Genomic DNA, 20,378 nt, shown 5'->3' on the forward strand with positions numbered 1-20,378 from the left:
TGATGCTCCCTCCCCCCCTCCCCCCCTTGCATCTCTGACTCTTCTCAGAAGAAGAAAGTAGGCGATGGTTGGGGGGAGGGGGTGTGCTCGTGTGGTTTCCTGTTTGCAGGTGGAGGATGCAGCGTCTCGTGCAGAAGTGTTGCAGCTTTTGAAACCAGCGACGCTTCGAGGCTTCGTCACCGACGCTTCGTTCTCCGACGTTTCACTGAGCTGAAGTTTTTTCTTCAGTCTGATGAACTCATGATGTGAAATCTGTTCATTAACGAAGTTTCACACTCATCAAGTTTATTCACACTCACTCAGCCACTGACATCACACGCTCTGTGGCGGGAAACCAGACGAGGTGATTGGAGGACGAGGAGGAGGACGAGGAGGAGGAGGAGGAGGAGTGAAGAAGGTCGAGCATGAAGAGAACCTTCAGACATGTCTGACGCTTGGTGATGGGAACGTCTCATGTGGACCAGACAACGTCTCTGCTGCCATCGTCCGTCCTCAGGTGAGTTTCCATCCCTTTATCTAAGTTTCTTCCCAACATGCACCTGGTGTCAACTGGAGAGAAACTGCAGGTCGCTGTTTTTATATAGACTTTATATAACATCATGCTCTCAACATGGATGCCACAGTGAGGAATTATGGGTCTGATTCTCACCCCAAAGGTTCAGCATCACGCAGTACAGTTGTTGTCCAGCAGGGGTCTGAGCAAATATATAAAGACGATCACTGACTGTATATAAAGACCATCACTGACTGTATATAAAGACCATCACTGACTGTATATAAAGATGATCACTGACTGTATATAAAGACGATCACTGACTGTATATAAAGACGATCACTGACTGTATATAAAGACGATCACTGACTGTATATAAAGATGATCACTGACTGTATATAAAGACGATCACTGACTGTATATAAAGATGATCACTGACTGTATATAAAGACGATCACTGACTGTATATAAAGATGATCACTGACTGTATATAAAGACACTGACTGTATATAAAGATGATCACTGACTGGATATAAAGACCATCACTGACTGTATATAAAGATGATCACTGACTGGATATAAAGACCATCACTGACTGTATATAAAGATGATCAGTGACTGTATATAAAGACACTGACTGTATATAAAGATGATCACTGACTGTATATAAAGATGATCACTGACTGTATATAAAGATGATCACTGACTGTATATAAAGACCATCACTGACTGTATATAAAGACGATCACTGACTGTATATAAAGACCATCACTGACTGTATATAAAGATGATCACTGACTGTATATAAAGACCATCACTGACTGTATATAAAGATGATCACTGACTGTATATAAAGACCATCACTGACTATATAAAGATGATCACTGACTGTATATAAAGACCATCACTGACTGTATATAAAGACCATCACTGACTGTATATAAAGATGATCACTGACTGTATATAAAGACACTGACTGTATATAAAGATGATCACTGACTGTATATAAAGACCATCACTGTATATAAAGATGATCACTGACTGTATATAAAGACCATCACTGACTGTATATAAAGACCATCACTGACTGTATATAAAGACCATCACTGACTGTATATAAAGATGATCACTGACTGTATATAAAGACCATCACTGACTGTATATAAAGATGATCACTGACTGTATATAAAGACCATCACTGACTGTATATAAAGACCATCACTGACTGTATATAAAGATGATCACTGACTGTATATAAAGATGATCACTGACTGTATATAAAGACCATCACTGACTGTATATAAAGACCATCACTGACTGTATATAAAGACCATCACTGACTGTATATAAAGAATCTATAATGTGAGTCAGTGTGAAGTTTTGTTGCAGGTTCGTCAGTTGAACCTCGTTTCCTTCCTGTGACTCACCAGAGATTCTGTCGTCTTCTTCTGTTAAAACCTAAAACAGCGGTTTAGACTTTCCTGTTTGTTTGTTTGTCTCATTTAAAGCAAAATACAACTTTACAAACAAACAATAAGTTGTTTATCTGAAATCACAGACGGGATGAGAGGCTTTGAACCAGTGCTGTGATGTTTATTTTACCCAGAGTGCACTGGGAAAACTAAGCTCTTATAAAACAATGACAGAAGTTACTTTCTATAGAAGTCTATAGAAAATGTCTCCTCTGGTAGTTTCTATAGAAAACGTCTCCTCTGGTAGTTTCTGTAGAAAACGTCTCCTCTGGTAGTTTCTGTAGAAAACGTCTCCTCTGGTAGTTTCTGTAGAAAACGTCTCCTCTGGTAGTTTCTGTAGAAAACGTCTCCTCTGGTAGTTTCTATAGAAAACGTCTCCTCTGGTAGTTTCTGTAGAAAACGTCTCCTCTGGTAGTTTCTATAGAAAACGTCTCCTCTGGTAGTTTCTGTAGAAAACGTCTCCTCTGGTAGTTTCTATAGAAAATGTCTCCTCTGGTAGTTTCTGTAGAAAATGTCTCCTCTGGTAGTTTCTGTAGAAAACGTCTCCTCTGGTAGTTTGTATAGAAAACGTCTCCTCTGGTAGTTTCTATAGAAAACGTCTCCTCTGGTAGTTTCTGTAGAAAACGTCTCCTCTGGTAGTTTCTATAGAAAATGTCTCCTCTGGTAGTTTCTGTAGAAAATGTCTCCTCTGGTAGTTTCTGTAGAAAACGTCTCCTCTGGTAGTTTGTATAGAAAACGTCTCCTCTGGTAGTTTCTATAGAAAACGTCTCCTCTGGTAGTTTCCGTAGAAAACGTCTCCTCTGGTAGTTTCCGTAGAAAACGTCTCCTCTGGTAATTTCTGTAGAAAACGTCTCCTCTGGTAATTTCTGTAGAAAACGTCTCCTCTGGTAATTTCTGTAGAAAACGTCTCCTCAGGTAGTTTCTGTAGAAAACGTCTCCTCTGGTAGTTTCTGTAGAAAACGTCTCCTCTGGTAGTTTGTATAGAAAACGTCTCCTCTGGTAGTTTCTGTAGAAAACGTCTCCTCTGGTAGTTTCTGTAGAAAACGTCTCCTCTGGTAGTTTCTATAGAAAATGTCTCCTCTGGTAGTTTCTGTAGAAAACGTCTCCTCTGGTAGTTTCTATAGAAAATGTCTCCTCTGGTAGTTTCTGTAGAAAACGTCTCCTCTGGTAGTTTCTGTAGAAAACGTCTCCTCTGGTAGTTTGTATAGAAAACGTCTCCTCTGGTAGTTTCTATAGAAAACGTCTCCTCTGGTAGTTTCCGTAGAAAACGTCTCCTCTGGTAGTTTGTATAGAAAACGTCTCCTCAGGTAGTTTCTGTAGAAAACGTCTCCTCTGGTAATTTCTGTAGAAAACGTCTCCTCTGGTAATTTCTGTAGAAAACGTCTCCTCTGGTAATTTCTGTAGAAAACGTCTCCTCTGGTAGTTTCTGTAGAAAACGTCTCCTCTGGTAGTTTCTGTAGAAAACGTCTCCTCTGGTAGTTTGTGTAGAAACGTCTCCTCTGGTAGTTTCTGTAGAAAACGTCTCCTCTGGTAGTTTGTATAGAAAACGTCTCCTCTGGTAGTTTGTATAGAAAACGTCTCCTCTGGTAGTTTCTGTAGAAAACGTCTCCTCTGGTAGTTTCTGTAGAAAACGTCTCCTCTGGTAGTTTCTGTAGAAAACGTCTCCTCTGGTAGTTTCTGTAGAAAACGTCTCCTCTGGTAGTTTCTATAGAAAATGTCTCCTCTGGTAGTTTCTGTAGAAAACGTCTCCTCTGGTAGTTTCTGTAGAAAATGTCTCCTCTGGTAGTTTCTGTAGAAAACGTCTCCTCTGGTAGTTTCTGTAGAAAACGTCTCCTCTGGTAGTTTCTGTAGAAAACGTCTCCTCTGGTAGTTTCCGTAGAAAACGTCTCCTCTGGTAGTTTGTGTAGAAAACGTCTCCTCAGGTAGTTTCTGTAGAAAACGTCTCCTCTGGTAATTTCTGTAGAAAACGTCTCCTCTGGTAATTTCTGTAGAAAACGTCTCCTCTGGTAATTTCTGTAGAAACGTCTCCTCTGGTAGTTTCTGTAGAAAACGTCTCCTCTGGTAGTTTCTGTAGAAAACGTCTCCTCTGGTAATTTCTGTAGAAAACGTCTCCTCTGGTAGTTTCTGTAGAAAACGTCTCCTCTGGTAGTTTCTGTAGAAAACGTCTCCTCTGGTAGTTTGTATAGAAAACGTCTCCTCTGGTAGTTTCTGTAGAAAACGTCTCCTCTGGTAGTTTCTGTAGAAAACGTCTCCTCTGGTAGTTTCTGTAGAAAATGTCTCCTCTGGTAGTTTCTGTAGAAAACGTCTCCTCTGGTAGTTTCTATAGAAAATGTCTCCTCTGGTAGTTTCTGTAGAAAACGTCTCCTCTGGTAGTTTCTGTAGAAAACGTCTCCTCTGGTAGTTTGTATAGAAAACGTCTCCTCTGGTAGTTTCTGTAGAAAACGTCTCCTCTGGTAGTTTCCGTAGAAAACGTCTCCTCTGGTAGTTTGTGTAGAAAACGTCTCCTCAGGTAGTTTCTGTAGAAAACGTCTCCTATGGTAATTTCTGTAGAAAACGTCTCCTCTGGTAATTTCTGTAGAAAACGTCTCCTCTGGTAATTTCTGTAGAAAACGTCTCCTCTGGTAGTTTCTGTAGAAAACGTCTCCTCTGGTAGTTTCTGTAGAAAACGTCTCCTCTGGTAGTTTGTGTAGAAACGTCTCCTCTGGTAGTTTCTGTAGAAAACGTCTCCTCTGGTAGTTTGTATAGAAAACGTCTCCTCTGGTAGTTTGTATAGAAAACGTCTCCTCTGGTAGTTTCTGTAGAAAACGTCTCCTCTGGTAGTTTCTGTAGAAAACGTCTCCTCTGGTAGTTTGTATAGAAAACGTCTCCTCTGGTAGTTTGTATAGAAAACGTCTCCTCTGGTAGTTTGTATAGAAAACGTCTCCTCTGGTAGTTTCTATAGAAAATGTCTCCTCTGGTAGTTTCTATAGAAAACGTCTCCTCTGGTAGTTTCTATAGAAAACGTCTCCTCTGGTAGTTACTGTAGAAAATGTCTCCTCTGGTAGTTTCTGTAGAAAACGTCTCCTCTGGTAGTTTCTGTAGAAAACGTCTCCTCTGGTAGTTTCTATAGAAAATGTCTCCTCTGGTAGTTTCTGTAGAAAACGTCTCCTCTGGTAGTTTCTGTAGAAAATGTCTCCTCTGGTAGTTTCTGTAGAAAACGTCTCCTCAGGTAGTTTCTGTAGAAAACGTCTCCTCTGGTAGTTTGTATAGAAAACGTCTCCTCTGGTAGTTTCTATAGAAAACGTCTCCTCTGGTAGTTTCCGTAGAAAACGTCTCCTCTGGTAGTTTGTGTAGAAAACGTCTCCTCAGGTAGTTTCTGTAGAAAACGTCTCCTCTGGTAGTTTCTATAGAAAATGTCTCCTCTGGTAGTTTCTGTAGAAAACGTCTCCTCAGGTAGTTTCTGTAGAAAACGTCTCCTCTGGTAGTTTGTATAGAAAACGTCTCCTCTGGTAGTTTCTATAGAAAACGTCTCCTCTGGTAGTTTCCGTAGAAAACGTCTCCTCTGGTAGTTTGTGTAGAAAACGTCTCCTCAGGTAGTTTCTGTAGAAAACGTCTCCTCTGGTAATTTCTGTAGAAAACGTCTCCTCTGGTAATTTCTGTAGAAAACGTCTCCTCTGGTAATTTCTGTAGAAAACGTCTCCTCTGGTAATTTCTGTAGAAAACGTCTCCTCTGGTAGTTTCTGTAGAAAACGTCCCCTCTGGTAGTTTCTGTAGAAAACGTCTCCTCTGGTAGTTTGTGTAGAAACGTCTCCTCTGGTAGTTTCTGTAGAAAACGTCTCCTCTGGTAGTTTCTGTAGAAAACGTCTCCTCTGGTAGTTTGTATAGAAAACGTCTCCTCTGGTAGTTTGTACAGAAAATGTCTCCTCTGGTAGTTTCTGTAGAAAACGTCTCCTCTGGTAGTTTCTGTAGAAAACGTCTCCTCTGGTAGTTTGTGTAGAAAACGTCTCCTCCGGTAGTTTCTGTAGAAAACGTCTCCTCAGGTAGTTTCTGTAGAAAACGTCTCCTCTGGTAATTTCTGTAGAAAACGTCTCCTCTGGTAATTTCTGTAGAAAACGTCTCCTCTGGTAGTTTCTGTAGAAAACGTCTCCTCTGGTAGTTTCTGTAGAAAACGTCTCCTCTGGTAGTTTGTGTAGAAACGTCTCCTCTGGTAGTTTCTGTAGAAAACGTCTCCTCTGGTAGTTTGTGTAGAAAACGTCTCCTCTGGTAGTTTGTATAGAAAACGTCTCCTCTGGTAGTTTCTGTAGAAAACGTCTCCTCTGGTAGTTTCTGTAGAAAACGTCTCCTCAGGTAGTTTCTGTAGAAAACGTCTCCTCTGGTAGTTTCTATAGAAAACGTCTCCTCTGGTAGTTTCTATAGAAAACGTCTCCTCTGGTAGTTTCCGTAGAAAACGTCTCCTCTGGTAGTTTCTGTAGAAAACGTCTCCTCTGGTAGTTTCTATAGAAAACGTCTCCTCTGGTAATTTCTGTAGAAAACGTCTCCTCTGGTAGTTTCTGTAGAAAACGTCTCCTCTGGTAGTTTGTGTAGAAACGTCTCCTCTGGTAGTTTCTGTAGAAAACGTCTCCTCTGGTAGTTTCTGTAGAAAACGTCTCCTCTGGTAGTTTCTGTAGAAAACGTCTCCTCTGGTAGTTTCTGTAGAGAACGTCTCCTCTGGTAGTTTGTGTAGAAAACGTCTCCTCTGGTAGTTTCTATAGAAACTTCTCCTCTGGTAGTTTCTATAGAAACGTCTCCTCTGGTAGTTTCTGTAGAAAACGTCTCCTCTGGTAGTTTGTATAGAAAACGTCTCCTCTGGTAGTTTGTATAGAAAACGTCTCCTCTGGTAGTTTCTGTAGAAAACGTCTCCTCTGGTAGTTTGTGTAGAAAACGTCTCCTCTGGTAGTTTCTGTAGAAAACGTCTCCTCTGGTAGTTTGTATAGAAAACGTCTCCTCTGGTAGTTTCTGTAGAAAACGTCTCCTCTGGTAGTTTGTATAGAAAACGTCTCCTCTGGTAGTTTCTGTAGAAAACGTCTCCTCTGGTAGTTTCTATAGAAAACGTCTCCTCTGGTAGTTTCTGTAGAAAACGTCTCCTCTGGTAGTTTCTGTAGAAAACGTCTCCTCTGGTAGTTTCTGTAGAAAACGTCTCCTCTGGTAGTTTGTATAGAAAACGTCTCCTCTGGTAGTTTCTGTAGAAAACGTCTCCTCTGGTAGTTTCTATAGAAAACGTCTCCTCTGGTAGTTTCTGTAGAAAACGTCTCCTCTGGTAGTTTCTGTAGAAAACGTCTCCTCTGGTAGTTTCTGTAGAAAACGTCTCCTCTGGTAGTTTGTATAGAAAACGTCTCCTCTGGTAGTTTCTGTAGAAAACGTCTCCTCTGGTAGTTTGTATAGAAAACGTCTCCTCTGGTAGTTTGTATAGAAAACGTCTCCTCTGGTAATTTGTATAGAAAACGTCTCCTCTGGTAGTTTCTGTAGAAAACGTCTCCTCTGGTAGTTTCTATAGAAAACGTCTCCTCTGGTAGTTTCTATAGAAAACATCTCCTCTGGTAGTTTGTATAGAAAACGTCTCCTCTGGTAGTTTCTGTAGAAAACGTCTCCTCTGGTAGTTTGTATAGAAAACGTCTCCTCTGGTAGTTTCTGTAGAAAACGTCTCCTCTGGTAGTTTGTATAGAAAACGTCTCCTCTGGTAGTTTGTATAGAAAACGTCTCCTCTGGTAATTTGTATAGAAAACGTCTCCTCTGGTAGTTTCTGTAGAAAACGTCTCCTCTGGTAGTTTCTATAGAAAACGTCTCCTCTGGTAGTTTCTATAGAAAATGTCTCCTCTGGTAGTTTGTATAGAAAACGTCTCCTCTGGTAGTTTCTGTAGAAAACGTCTCCTCTGGTAGTTTGTATAGAAAACGTCTCCTCTGGTAGTTTCTGTAGAAAACTTCTCCTCTGGTAGTTTGTATAGAAAACGTCTCCTCTGGTAGTTTCTGTAGAAAACGTCTCCTCTGGTAGTTTGTATATAAGATTAGAATGTAGAGTTTAAATATTGACTCTCTGTCCTCAGGTGAATCATGGATCCGTCCTGGCCCCTCGTGGTTCTGTCGGCTGCTGTCTCCGTCTCCGTCGTGGTTGTGACGCTCGTCTGTGTGAACTGCTGGAGACGACGTCCACTGGGTGAGACAACGAGTCCTTCACAATCTGTGACTTCCTGTTTTCACTCATCATCATTTCTGTCTTTTCCCTCTGAACAGTGTCCATCAGACAAACTCATGCGTCCGAGGACTACATGCCGTGAGTCTGCATGAATTATATCCATATATATATATATATATAGTTATATAAATATATATATAGTTATATAAATATATATAGTTATTTATATATATCGTTATATAAATATATATATAGTTATATAAATATATAGTTGTATAAATATATAGATAGTTATATAAATATATAGTTGTATAAATATTTATATAGTTGTATAAATATATATTCCTGTGTACATCTTATTATGAACATATCTATTATTTGTGTCTTCTCTCAGATCCACTGAATTCAGAGTCATCCATCCACGTGAGACAAACACACATTTAAATAAGACTCGTATGTTTTATTTCTTATTTTTAATCTTTGTAAAAGTGAATCATGTTTCCTCTTCGTTAGCTTTGGAACGTTTCTGTGCGTTGGATTCAAAAATGGAAGAAAAGAAAAATTGTCTGGAGACTTTGAGTTTAAAGCAAAACTTTATTGAGCTCGTGTCTGTTGACGATGACTCTGTTGATTTTCAGTGCAGCCGCCCATCGACCTGAACTCCATCCGCTCCGCCCCTTTCCTGCTGTCGCCGCCCAGAGTCCTGTGAGTCACACCTGAACACATCTGGGTCACATCTGTCGAGTCCATAGACTGTTTATAAAAACCCACAGTTCTGAGAAACGACTGAAATGAGTCGGAACAAAAAGAGTGAGAACGTCTGGTTCTGGGGAAAGTGTTCAGTGTCAAACTATGGTTGTTCACTGTTACACACCTGTAACGTGAAAACAAGCCTCGTGTGTTATAACGAGTTCTTCTCTGAGTTACTTCTTTGTGTAACTTCTGGTTGAATGTGTTCAGCTCATCTTCAGATGGAACTCAGCGGAGTCACAGATCCTTCACTGCGACAGACACCGGTGAGATTCTCTGTTTGCTTCAGTCAGGTTCTCTCTGTTGTTATTCAGACGTCAGCTCGAGGAGGATGTTGAAGGCTGAGCGATCCCACACGTTCGTTCTCGGAGGAGAAACAGTTTGATAATCTCAACCATGTATTTGTCATAAACAGAAACTGTGGGATCAAGACCTTTGTTTTATTCCCTGAAGAAAAACACATGATGCTGCGACGACAAAGAGAAGAACATGGATCTAGATCCTTGATTGAATCCGATCAACTCTAATGACTCGTTTCAATAATAGTGACTGTAAAGTTTTTACTCTTTAAATCTCTAAAACGTGAGTTCTTCCATCCCACAGAAAGTAATCCCAGCTACGAGAATCCAACAGAAGGTAAAATCACTTTTCTTTCACTTCAAGCAGCAAAACTCTTTTTTTCAATCTTCAGAATTGTTTCATTGAAAATATTTGTTCTTCATGTTTAATGTTTTTGTAACGGAGGTGAACGGTGATCTGCAGTTCAACATGAACCTGAACGCACCTGATTCCATCACTTTCAGCTGCTGACCTTGATTGATTGATTGATTGGTTGATTGATTGATTGAATGATTGATTAATTGGTTGATTGGTTGATTGATTAATTGATTGATTGGTTAATTGGTTGGTTGATTGATTGATTGATTGGTTGATTGATTGATTGGTTGATTGATTGATTGGTTGTTCACTCAGAACTTTATTGTGAAGGGTTGGGACATGTTGAGTCTTGTCAGCATCCTCTTTGGACTTGTTGTCTTCGATTGTCCAGGTTGTGGACTGTTGTCCTGTGTTTCACGTGTTGGTCTTGACTTGTTCCAGATGTTTGAACCACTGCTTCACTGTGGATTGTTTGATTGTTTGATTTGTGCAGGAGCAGAATACGTGAACCCTGACGCTCACCTTCCTGACAGTGATGTAGAAGATCCAGGCTACATGTAGGTCGACTCTTTCAAACCAGCTCCACTAGTCTCTGATTCATTTCATTGATTTTTCCTCTGAGCTCATCATCTTCTCCTCCTCTTCCTCTGCAGCATTGTGATCCCCGACCGCGAACCTTCAATCAATCAGAGCCGAGCCTCGACCCCCAGTTCAGGTTCGGTTTGAAAACAGTCACAGATCGAAAAAAATGTCTTGTGTCAAAAACCTGCTGGTGACGACGTCTTTTTATTTAATGACCTGTTTCATTTGTTTGTTGGAGCGTTTGACCACAGACACGAGTCTCACTGTCCTCAGCTCCACTGACAGATGTGTGACCTCGTGTTAAAGTAGGAGAGAAACAAAGCTGATCAGCTGTTTGCTTTTATCCACAGATGTTCGAAACGATTACGTGAACCTCGGAGGTGAGTGTTTGACATTTCTATGATTTCATCCACAAACACTGTAACTGTCTCTTCAATGTACTAAGATACTCATTAGTGAGCTGATGTTAAATCATCTCATTCCAACAAGATGAGGAACAAGAGAAACAAGAAGAACAAGCAGAAGAAGAACACGAGGAACAAGAAGAAGAAGAAGAGGAACAAGAAGAACAAGATTACATGAATGTGCATTCTAAAAGTGAGTTCAAGGTCTGAGTTCTTGTGACACGAGTCCTCGTCAGTCTCCGGAGAATCTGAACTTTATTTTCATGTTGCATCAGAGACGTCGGCTCACAGCGACACGGACACTGACGATGAAACTGACGATGATGATTATGATGATTATGAAGGAAACTACGTCAATCAGCCTCCGGTAAGTTTGATCCCTGATGTTTTTCTCCCTGAGGAAGCAGCCGCTCACTTTGTCTTCTTCCTTCCAGATGATTCCGTCAGCTCAGAGCGTGATGGGACGCAGACTGACGGACTGAAACTGACCACGGTGACATTCTTAAACCACCATGTTGCTTCCATGATGTTTCGGCCGCTGACAACAGAACCTGTGGAAACTTATCTTGGTCGGAACGTTCCTCCACAGTTTCTGTTCGAAGTTTGTTTTAGTTCTTTATTTCATTTCTCTTTTAGTTTGTTGCTGTAGATGAAACTTCTGAACGAGGAGAAGTTACTTTAGGTTTTTTTGTTCAACTCGCTCCTTTATTTCGTTTTTTTCTTTAACTGATAAATTGTGTTCTTATTCCCTCTGACATCACCCGAGATTTAGAGGAACTGACTTTACTGACAACTCCTGAGAATGTGTTCATTCAGACGTGTATTTATGTGTTTTAACCGTGTTGATATGAAACCAACTGTGACGAAGTCAATTAAACCTTCAACAAAGCTTTAAAATGGATTAGACTCAGTTTCTCCTGATGTTTAATGAAGTTTCGGACTTTTGACTCATCGATCAGTTCACTGCACGTAGACTGGAAACAAAGTCTTTGGTTGTGATATTAATGTTGATGTAAATTGAATCAAAGGGTTTTTTTCCAGTGGTTTTATTATTAATGAACTGGTTTCGTCTGTAAAAGGACAGAGGAGGGACGGGGGGGGACGGGGGGGAAACAATGTGTCCAAAATGTTTCACCAGTTAGTGTCTTCAGTCCAGCTTCAAGTCCTCGTGTGGAAACAGTCTGTACTTCAGTTTTAAAATCTGTCTGCGTCTCTGGGACATACGGGTTAAAACAGGCTCATTTGATGTCGTAGGTGGGAATGTTGTGAGATACTCGGCCGCCATCGCTCCTGAATCCAGATGTGACGAGGACAGTTCAGTTGGAGGAGGGGTGGAAGGACAGCTGCTGGGTGGGGTGAGCCTGAACCTGCACAGCTGTGAGACAACACACACCAAAACAATTCAACCCAGTTAAACATGTTTCATCAAGTTAATCACAGAACAAACACCGTAACAACACACGGACTGGACAGAGCTAGGCTAACGTTTCCCCCCGTTTACAGTCTTTATGCTAAGCTATGTTTCTGGTTCAATAAGGTTTCACCTTGGGGTGGTCCGATGTAGAAGTGTTGTGGCGCCCCCTGTTGGGTCGGCGGGCCGTGTTGGGGGTTGGAGCTGCCGCCCTGTTGGGGGGGTGCGTAGTGTAGCATGAGGGGGGGCCCGTGGCCGGCAGAGTGGTGGGGTCCTGTCATGCCTCCGGTGACGTGAGCCTGTGAGGGACGAACACATGAAATCAGTTTTTTACTGATTCTTCTTTTTCACGTTTAACAAACTGATATTCACGAGTGTGAAGTTCGGAGCAGCTCGATTTAACGTAAGAGACAAACACCCTCCAGAGACTAAAATCCCACAGCGGTTTGTCGTGGGAGTTGAACAGCGTTGTCAGACCTGTGTGAGCTGCCCGATGGAGGGGAAGCCGTGCGACAGCTGCTGGTGGGCGGGGAGGCTGTACCCCTGCATGGTGTAGGAGGCCTGAGGGGAGCTGTGGCCCGGCGGAAGGTTGGGAGGAGTGGGAGCCGACAGGCCTCCGGAGTGAAACATGGATTGAGGCTGAGGGCCACCGTGACTCTGAGAGGAACAAAAACACAGCAGTGGTGAGATATCGTCACGAGTGGACATCAGGACATGAAGAAGAGACAAGTCCATCGTCCTCAGAGGATCAATCTGCAGTCCAATATTTTCACAACTCTCAATGATTTGTTCTCTGGTTTTATCATAAAATCGATGGTTAAACGAAAAACCTACGTGAGCGTGTCCTGGGCTGGGCGCACTGTGCTGGGGCAGGGGCTGGTTCCCGGTGGGGGTGCTGGAGGGCTGAGGATGGAGGAGGGAGCTCGAGTGGTGAGAGAACGACTGAGGAGCTGAGAACCAAGGAGAAGATTTCGTTTCACTGGACAGTTGTTAAAAGAACTTGACAGAATCTCTGACGCTCTTCACTGTGCTCGACAGTCGACTGCTCGAAAACTAATTAACATCTGTTTGTTGGTGGCGGCCCCTGCTGGACAGACCACAGAATAGCAGGTCACAAACCTCTTAGCTGCAATAGAAAGTGTCCAACAAGACTCGGTGTGAGGACAGGTTCGAATCACACCAACACAACCGTGCATTTATTATTTACTGGTCCATTTATTGGAGCGTTTATCTTCTCAGCTCCTCATAAATACATCATCACGTCATTTAAATTCATGGAACTGTTTCATTTTAAAGGTCACAAGAAGGAATCTGCACGTTTATGAAATATTCAGAAGGAGGTTCAGTTTTCAGCTGCACGTTGATCGACAGGATTAACTAAAAAATCGGATTCTGATTTCCGGTGAACTTGGTGGAAAGAAGAGACTGAGCTGAATGTTTGATTTCTTTCTTTAACTGATTTATCAGAGAACAATCCATGAATCTAGATGATTAAGATGGAGGCACGTTTCTGAATATATCAGATGTAAATGTGTTTTAATAATCATTAAATTAATTATCTGTTAAACACAAACCAACTCGTCCACACCCAGATATGTGACATATAATCCACCCCCCCCCCCCTGCTTACCGTACATTGCCTGCTGTGGCCCCGGCTGGCCCTCGGCCTGGCCGGGGAACTGTGGGCCGGGGCCCATCTGCTGAGGAGGGGCCCCAGATGTCAGCATCCGTGGACCCCCCTGCAGCATCGAGTAGACAGTCTGGAAATTTCAAGAACAGAGATTTTTTTTTTTTAATTCGACAAAGTCAAAGATTTTATGATCAACTCCGAGCAAGAAAAGACAAGAACCTGTCCGTGATAGTGCGGGGACATGGCCTGGATCACCTGACCGTACTGCAGGTAGGACAGCGGGTAAGGAGAAGCCACCAGCGGGGGTCCGGCTGCAGAGGCCGCCGCTGAGATCAAGGAGGAGGCTGCGGAGGTGTGGTGATCTGGGCGGGGTCCCACCAGCGGAGCTGAAACAGTTTTAACATGAACGTAAGAAGCATGTTGACGAGACTCGGCCAGGCTCAGTCATTTCAAATCAATATTTTAATGATGCAACATTTAAAACCATGGATTCATTTCTGCTTCTTAGTCGATTCTGTTTTGATTCCAGATTCAGGAAGTTAGTCTGAGATTCAAACTTCATTTAGTTTCACTGTGTCCATTAAAAGAAGCTGGATTAGCGGTTAGCTCCTGTTAGCAGCAACACACAGACGACTGAAGACAAGTTCAAAACATCCAAGTTATGAACGAACAGATGCAGATGTGTGTGTGTGTGTGTGTGTGTGTGTGTGTGTGTGTGTGTGTGTGTGTGTGTGTGTACCTTTGGGTCTGGGGTATTTACCCTGGTTAACAGCTGACATTGTGTACTGGTACATCTGTGGAGCCTGAGGAGACAATAAGATTTTGTCTGAAGTGATTTTCTGAGACAACCCAACATTCACACCTGGTTTGAACGTCTGTCCTGAGAGATCAGATCATCAGGTGTGATCTCTCAGGACAGATCTGTGAGCTGAGGTGAGGGAGGGGTTCACACCTGGATGGAGTGTCCTTGGATGGTGATAGGGGACATGTAGGACAGGTAGTGTCCGGGGGGGCTGCTGTAGATAGCGCACCCTCCTTGTGGACCTGGGGAAGGCAGCACCACCGAGGGGCTGGGAGGGGTCGGTCGAGGAGGAGTCGGTGTCGTCGCAGGTTTCTGTCGCAAAAATCAAATCTCTTTAGTTTTCAAATTGTGGGAACGACTGAAACGATTCTCATCGAAAACCAGAGAAATTTAAAAATATATTATAATTTATAATATGTGAGTTTTGTTTTTGTGAGAATTTCTACAAACCATCACTGAGTTTCCTTTTACGGGAAGAAATTCTTTTGCATTTGGATTCAGTGTCGAGTTCTTCACTTGTCTGCAAAACAAAAAAACAACATTCAGCATTTTCAAAAAGCAGGTTTTTCGTGAAAACTCCAGTCTCTTAATCGAAGCGCTGAACGTGACTCAGACTCTGTTCACACAGTTAATGTGTCGAAGTTTGATTCACGTTACAAAGAATAAAACTGTCGGAGTCGTTTGAAGTCGTTTGAAGTTATAACAGAGAATAAGATTTAAATGTTTTCACAGATTCTCTTCCTTCATTTTAATGGTTTTTTTTTACAGCGACAGTTATGAAAAGAAGGGAAGCCATTTGTAACTTACACTGCAGCGCTCGCAGCCTCTGTTTGTTCACTGCTGTCCTCGCCACTGCGGGGGGGCGGGGTCGGCAGGGGGGTCCTGGGCTGCGGCCCCTCTGGCCCCGGGGCCTGAGGCGGAAGTGTCAGAGCGGCGGTGTTGGGGGGAGCTGCCTCCGTGGTCTGCTGTAGATCTTGGGCAGAGGAGGCGAGGGGGGTGACGGGTTTCGGTGGAGCCGGGGAGGATGAAGAGGAAGAGGAGGGGGAGGAAGAGGAAGAGGGGGAGGAGGAGGGGGGCGGGGCAGAGGTGTGCTGACGGTCTGAAGATGACGGAGTCGCTGAGGAAGAGAAGCTCTGCTGCAGCTGAGACACAGAAGACGACCGGTGAACAAACACAACCTGAGGAACCAGCGACTGTGAAGACGGACGACACGTCGACACAAAGTGAAACTGATCCGGCGTCGACATCTTTCCCTTTAAGAACATGGGTACACACCCTCGACCAATCAGGAGTCAGTGTCAGCTGTCCATCACCGTGTTCCTGAATATAACAAACCGACAGTTTCAACCTGAAGCTGAGCTGAACTCTCAAACTCACCCGGAACTCTTTCCCAAACTTGCGGAGCTCGTCCAGCTGAGACCTCTGCTGAACCGTGTGACCTGTGACGAAGACACGGACGAGAGGTCACTTTCATTTCTCTCATGAAATGAGACATCGTCATAAAAAGTGAAACAGTTTTACCTTTGCTGCTCTTCGCTTCCAGTGGAGCGGACAAACTCTCCGTCCGCTCCTTAGCTGCTAAGATTTCATTCACTGTGGACGACAAAGCTTTTACTGACGTGTTTCAAGAAACAAAACATTTCATCTAAAGAACGAAACGTCTCTAAACAACCTGAAATAACTTTATTTGAACGTCTCACCATCGACGGGGAAGAGAGGGGTGGGGTCAGAGGGTTCGGTAGCGGTGGAGGAGGAGGAGTCTAGGTAGGCGGGGACAGTCAAGGGGAGGTCCTTGGGAGGGGCGTCTGCTTTAGATGGACGAGACACTTGGAAACGAGAGAGAGAGAGAGAGCAGGAAGTGATGTGATCATGTGACCAAACAAACAGAAGAACATGAAACTAATGTTTTTATGGAGCCTGACACATGAGTGTGTGTGTGTCTGTGTGTGTGTCTGTGTGTGTGTGTGTGTGTGTGTGTGTGTGTGTGTGTGTGTGTACCTGCAGACGAGGACTGGCAGTTCGGAGTCCGCAGGTTCCTCTGAAGTCTCTGGGATTTTGGGGAAGTTCTCAACGCAACTGAAGAAGAGAGAGACGAGCGGTCAAGACAAATCACACACACACACACACACACACACACACACACACACACACACACACACACACACACACACACACCTCCATTAACAGACGAGCGGCTCGTGTGGGCCAGCGCCTGCGGATGTGAGAGGGAGTGTGGGAGAATGTGATTGGAGCAGGGCGGGCTGGCGGCTGAGGGCGGGCTGCTCTGTGGCGGGTGAGGAGAGGGGGCGGGCCTGACGGACAGCGGGCTGCTCCGGTCCGAGAGCGGTTTGGGTGAGGAGGAGCTGGGCGGGGGGTGCCTGGTGGAGGTTGCAGTTTGACCAGAGACCCCGGCCCTCTCTCTGGTCCTGGGGACGTATTTACCATCCCTGGAAAACAAAGATGGGGGAGATGAGGGGGTGAGAGAAAATCTTCAGTTGATTGGATGAAGGTCTCACTCTGCTGGTGAAGCTCGTACCTGACGGTGGAGGAGAATCCCGGACTGGCCCGCTCCTCCCTCTCTCGAACCACGGAGCTGTACTTATCCTCCTCGCTCCTGCCCTCGTCGTTCTCTAGAGAAACACGCCGGCGGTACTGAAGGCTGCCCTCGATCTCGCTGGCCAGCCGAGCTGCTCGCGCTTCACGCTGCCGATAGACATCAGAGCTCCCCCTCTCCAAAGGCATGCTGGGAAGGGTCAAAACCAAAGAGAGACAGTCAGGGCGGTCATGTTGGAACTTATTTGACTGATGCATTAAATTAAATCTTGATTCTAATCAGCAGATTCCCTATAATGATTTGATTTTATTCAACTGAATCTTTAAAAGTCACAATAAACCAACATTACAGCAGCTTTAGTTTCTGTCATACAGAGACACTGGAAGTCCGTCAGAAAACTTAAATAAAGGATGAATACATAAAGAGCAGCTTCAGTGTGAACATTGGGAGTAGTGTTACTCACGTGTACATGGAGAGGCTGGAGTCGTACGTGGACTTGATGCCGTACGCCTCCTCGTTAAGTTTGAACATCTCGTTGGCGTCCCAGCCGTTTGACTGACAGGAAGAACGTGGACACAAATATCACTGCAGCAAAGTCTGAATACTGATCTTGAGCCTGATGGGTCATTTTTGGGTTCAGGCATAAAGTTTCTGACCCGAGAAAAACTCCCGTCTAAGAATAAACTCATCAGTGTCCTCAAGCGAGAAATGTGTCTGAAGTGCGTTTGTGTGTTTCCTCACTGCGTCCGACTCCAGCTCGAAGTTTTCTCCATTTCCACCTCCGTCCCACCTCTGCAGCACCTTCTCCCTGTGCTCCCCGTTCACCCGCGACGAGCCGATGGACGAGTCAGTGAACGCGTCTGTTCACACAAACAAAAAATAAAATCAACATGCACAGACACACATTAAATGTTTGAGTATGAACATGGAGAAAGATTCCTCCTTCACTCCCTGAGCGTCTGTTCTGAGTGAAGCTGATCTGGGATCAGTTCAAAACACTGAGAAGTTATTAACAACCAGAGTTTATCTCCAGTGTTCAGCAGGAAACTTTAAAACATGAAGAACTCTGAACAGTTTGGTGGATTTGTTACAGCAGCTCTTCTGGGTCAGGAAGCAGAGGATCATGGGTAATATCCAGTAAGAGTCATTGACTCACTTTGTTTTTTCTACACATGAAAACCTCTTGATCCGACACAGAGTGAATCACAGTGTGGAGCTGCAGGGGGCGCTGTTGCTCGGTTAAAGTAACATAGTGTTGTTCTAATGTGTTTACAGTAAACATTGTGTGTTGATACTGACGTTCTGTGAATTTCAAGTTTAACGTGAGTGTCAGAATTAAAAGGTCACAGGTCAGGAGTCTTATTTCACGCCCTCTGAGTCTGTTTACCTCTGACAGCGAAGTTCAGATCGACATCTCTGCAGGTCATGGTGACCAGGTCGGTCGGGCTGAAGATCATCGTGTCGGTGATCTCCTCAATTTTTGGCGAAGAGGACAGACCTCCTCCTCCTCCCTCCTCACCTCCCCCACCTCCATCCCCGTCACTGCATTTATGAACAGCGTCCACAGCCAGCTCACACTGTCCGACAAAGGAGGACACACACGCAGATAAATCAGAATGAAGCTCTCACGGTCTAGGTGAGAGGAAGTGCCGTATGTTTTACCTGTGAGCTCAAAGTCTTGAAGATTCCCTCGTACACAGCCCCGTTTTTCACTCTCACGTCGCAGGTGGAGCCCTGAGACCAGCAGAGAGGAAAACTTTAAAACTCAACATCTACCGGGACCTGACTGAGGCCGACAGAGGAGCGGATTACTCACCACGACGGCTGTGAGGAAGTGAAGCATGCGGGCGTTGTTGTAAACACCTTCAAACACCTGAACACAGAAGTCAGCGTTAACCACACGGAGAACTGACGCGTGGAGAAGTCAGGACGTGTGACTGATACTGACGTTGACATGATTACATGTTTTAAACAGTGGCACTGATTTCCCAAAGAATAACTAAAGTCATTAGAGAACTGGTGAGTGAGTGTGATTTGATGCAGCTTGATTGAATTTGAGAAACTGTTGGTGCAGCTTTCCTGACGTTCTAGTTTAGGTCAGGATGTTTGAATGAAGATCAGCTGTTCATTATTCTCCCTGACAACAACTACAACAACAGAAGAAACACTGTCGGGTCAGAATCGTCCTGACAGACACGACTCTGGGACAAAGAACTGATCAGCTGCTCAGAACAAACAGAGTTTAACAGCAGCTCTACTCACCAGGCTGCTGCTGACGGGAGGAGACTGAGTCTGTGCTGGAGGTTTCATTGTGTTTCTCGTCCTGCAGAAGGTGAACACATGATAATAATAAGAATGATAGTAATAATGATAATAATAATAATGATAGTAATAATGATGATAATGATTACAATAATAATGATGATAATGATAATAATAATAATAATAACAATAATTATAATATCTGTATTTGAATAGCACGTCTCAATGTTACAAAAGGCTCCACGAATAAAAAACATTTTTAAAAGTCTGCTAATGTTCGTCAGTTGATAAAAACATGTTAAATTACAATCAAACTGGAGCCAACATGTCAGCAGCAGCTTCATGTAAACACACAGGTCTCCTGTAGGGGGCAGAGTTTCTCTGTCACCGGAGACAATAACAACACTTTAGTCAGGACACAATTCTGAGACATCCGGGTTCTAACCTCCACACCGACCCTGTAAACAGTGACTGAGCTCAGTGGTGTCAGCTAAAGCTACAAGCTAAAGCTAAAGCTTCTCAGAGAACAATAACAACAAGCCGGACACTGACTGAGCTAACAGGCTAACAGGACATTCTCCTCTGTCTTTGTCTGTCTGTCTGTCTGTGTCTTTCTCTCTGTCTGTGTCTGTCTCTATCTGTCTGTCTCTCTGTCTCTGTCTGTCTCTCTGTCTCTGTCTGTCTGTCTCTCTCTGTCTCTGCGGCTTCTGTCCAACACAAACTCCCATAATACCCACAGACCAGTTAGCTAGCTGGGCTAACGTTAGCTAAGACAAACGTAGGAGCGACACTTTGGTTAAAACTGTGACGTCATGACAAAGTGAAACGTGAGTTCGTACTGTTTGGTCATGAGCATCCCGGTGATTCCGTTAATCCGGTGAATCCCGTTAATCCGGTGAAGTGGCTCCAGAGAAGTTCGAGGCCGAGAAGCAGAGGAACCGTCCACTGCACCACAACAAAACACTGCGCCGGGTGCGTTCGATCCGACTCAGCGCTGCTGCCGCCGGAGCGCGGGGCGGCTCCGCTGCTCTCGTCACTGACTCCGCGGGAAAAGATTCAAAACATCAAACCGGGTTTTTCTTCATGTTCACACTGGGAGGCTTCACGGGCTGTGACGTCATCATTGACCGTGATGCAGTTCGGCGGGAAGATGGGAATGTTTTCAACAACAGCAGCGACGTCACCGGGATCAGCCGGTGAACATAACAAGCAC

The 20,378-nt window shown here is 44.0% G+C and overlaps 2 protein-coding genes across 6 annotated transcripts; one reads left to right on the top strand and one right to left on the bottom strand.

Moving 5' to 3' along the window:
* Positions 1-35: 35 nt before the first annotated feature.
* Positions 36-11,403, top strand: LOC138407834 (uncharacterized). Of its 4 annotated transcripts, none has more exons than XM_069525528.1 (13): positions 36-496; positions 8,025-8,134; positions 8,212-8,251; positions 8,508-8,566; positions 8,752-8,818; positions 9,074-9,129; positions 9,467-9,499; positions 10,014-10,077; positions 10,174-10,235; positions 10,453-10,482; positions 10,592-10,699; positions 10,782-10,873; positions 10,941-11,403. In XM_069525528.1, the coding sequence occupies exons 2-13, from the start codon at positions 8,032-8,034 to the stop codon at positions 10,986-10,988; spliced, it is 762 nt and encodes a 253-aa protein (XP_069381629.1). In that variant the 5' UTR covers positions 36-496; positions 8,025-8,031; the 3' UTR covers positions 10,989-11,403. The 4 variants fall into 4 exon arrangements, with proteins under 4 accessions (XP_069381629.1, XP_069381630.1, XP_069381627.1 ...); XM_069525529.1 differs by having other exon boundaries at positions 8,508-8,536; XM_069525526.1 differs by having other exon boundaries at positions 10,782-11,403.
* On the bottom strand, positions 8,688-20,314 carry atxn2l (ataxin 2-like). 2 transcript variants are annotated; one of them, XM_069525476.1, is made up of 23 exons: positions 20,005-20,313; positions 19,166-19,226; positions 18,720-18,776; positions 18,566-18,637; positions 18,291-18,480; positions 17,645-17,763; positions 17,367-17,458; positions 16,886-17,092; positions 16,525-16,796; positions 16,348-16,425; positions 16,050-16,175; positions 15,871-15,942; positions 15,727-15,788; positions 15,157-15,491; positions 14,800-14,869; positions 14,500-14,661; positions 14,287-14,350; positions 13,767-13,933; positions 13,548-13,677; positions 12,752-12,867; positions 12,395-12,574; positions 12,051-12,216; positions 8,688-11,881 (listed from the first exon to the last, which is right to left on the bottom strand). In XM_069525476.1, exons 1-23 carry the CDS (start codon positions 20,019-20,021, stop codon positions 11,823-11,825), a joined length of 2,874 nt encoding a protein of 957 aa, XP_069381577.1. In that variant the 5' UTR covers positions 20,022-20,313; the 3' UTR covers positions 8,688-11,822. The 2 variants fall into 2 exon arrangements, with proteins under 2 accessions (XP_069381577.1, XP_069381578.1); XM_069525477.1 differs by lacking the exon at positions 16,050-16,175 and having other exon boundaries at positions 20,005-20,314.
* Between the last annotated feature and the right edge of the window lie 64 nt (positions 20,315-20,378).

This window comes from Paralichthys olivaceus, chromosome 5, assembly GCF_024713975.1.
Source record: "Paralichthys olivaceus isolate ysfri-2021 chromosome 5, ASM2471397v2, whole genome shotgun sequence".
NCBI classification, from domain to species: domain Eukaryota; kingdom Metazoa; phylum Chordata; class Actinopteri; order Pleuronectiformes; family Paralichthyidae; genus Paralichthys; species Paralichthys olivaceus.

Bases quoted from the DNA above. Each gene is read 5' to 3' on its own strand.
- LOC138407834 (XM_069525526.1), top strand. From the start codon at position 8,032: ATGGATCCGTCCTGGCCCCTCGTGGTTCTGTCGGCTGCTGTCTCCGTC. The intron at 8,252-8,507 runs GTGAGTCTGCAT...GTCTTCTCTCAG, and splicing joins GCGTCCGAGGACTACATGCC to ATCCACTGAATTCAGAGTCA. The intron at 9,500-10,013 runs GTAAAATCACTT...TGATTTGTGCAG, and splicing joins CTACGAGAATCCAACAGAAG to GAGCAGAATACGTGAACCCT.
- atxn2l (XM_069525476.1), bottom strand. The intron at 15,943-16,049 runs GTGAGACGTTCA...TGTCGTCCACAG, and splicing joins CCCTCTCTTCCCCGTCGATG to TGAATGAAATCTTAGCAGCT. The intron at 15,789-15,870 runs GTAAAACTGTTT...TCTTCGTCACAG, and splicing joins GGAAGCGAAGAGCAGCAAAG to GTCACACGGTTCAGCAGAGG.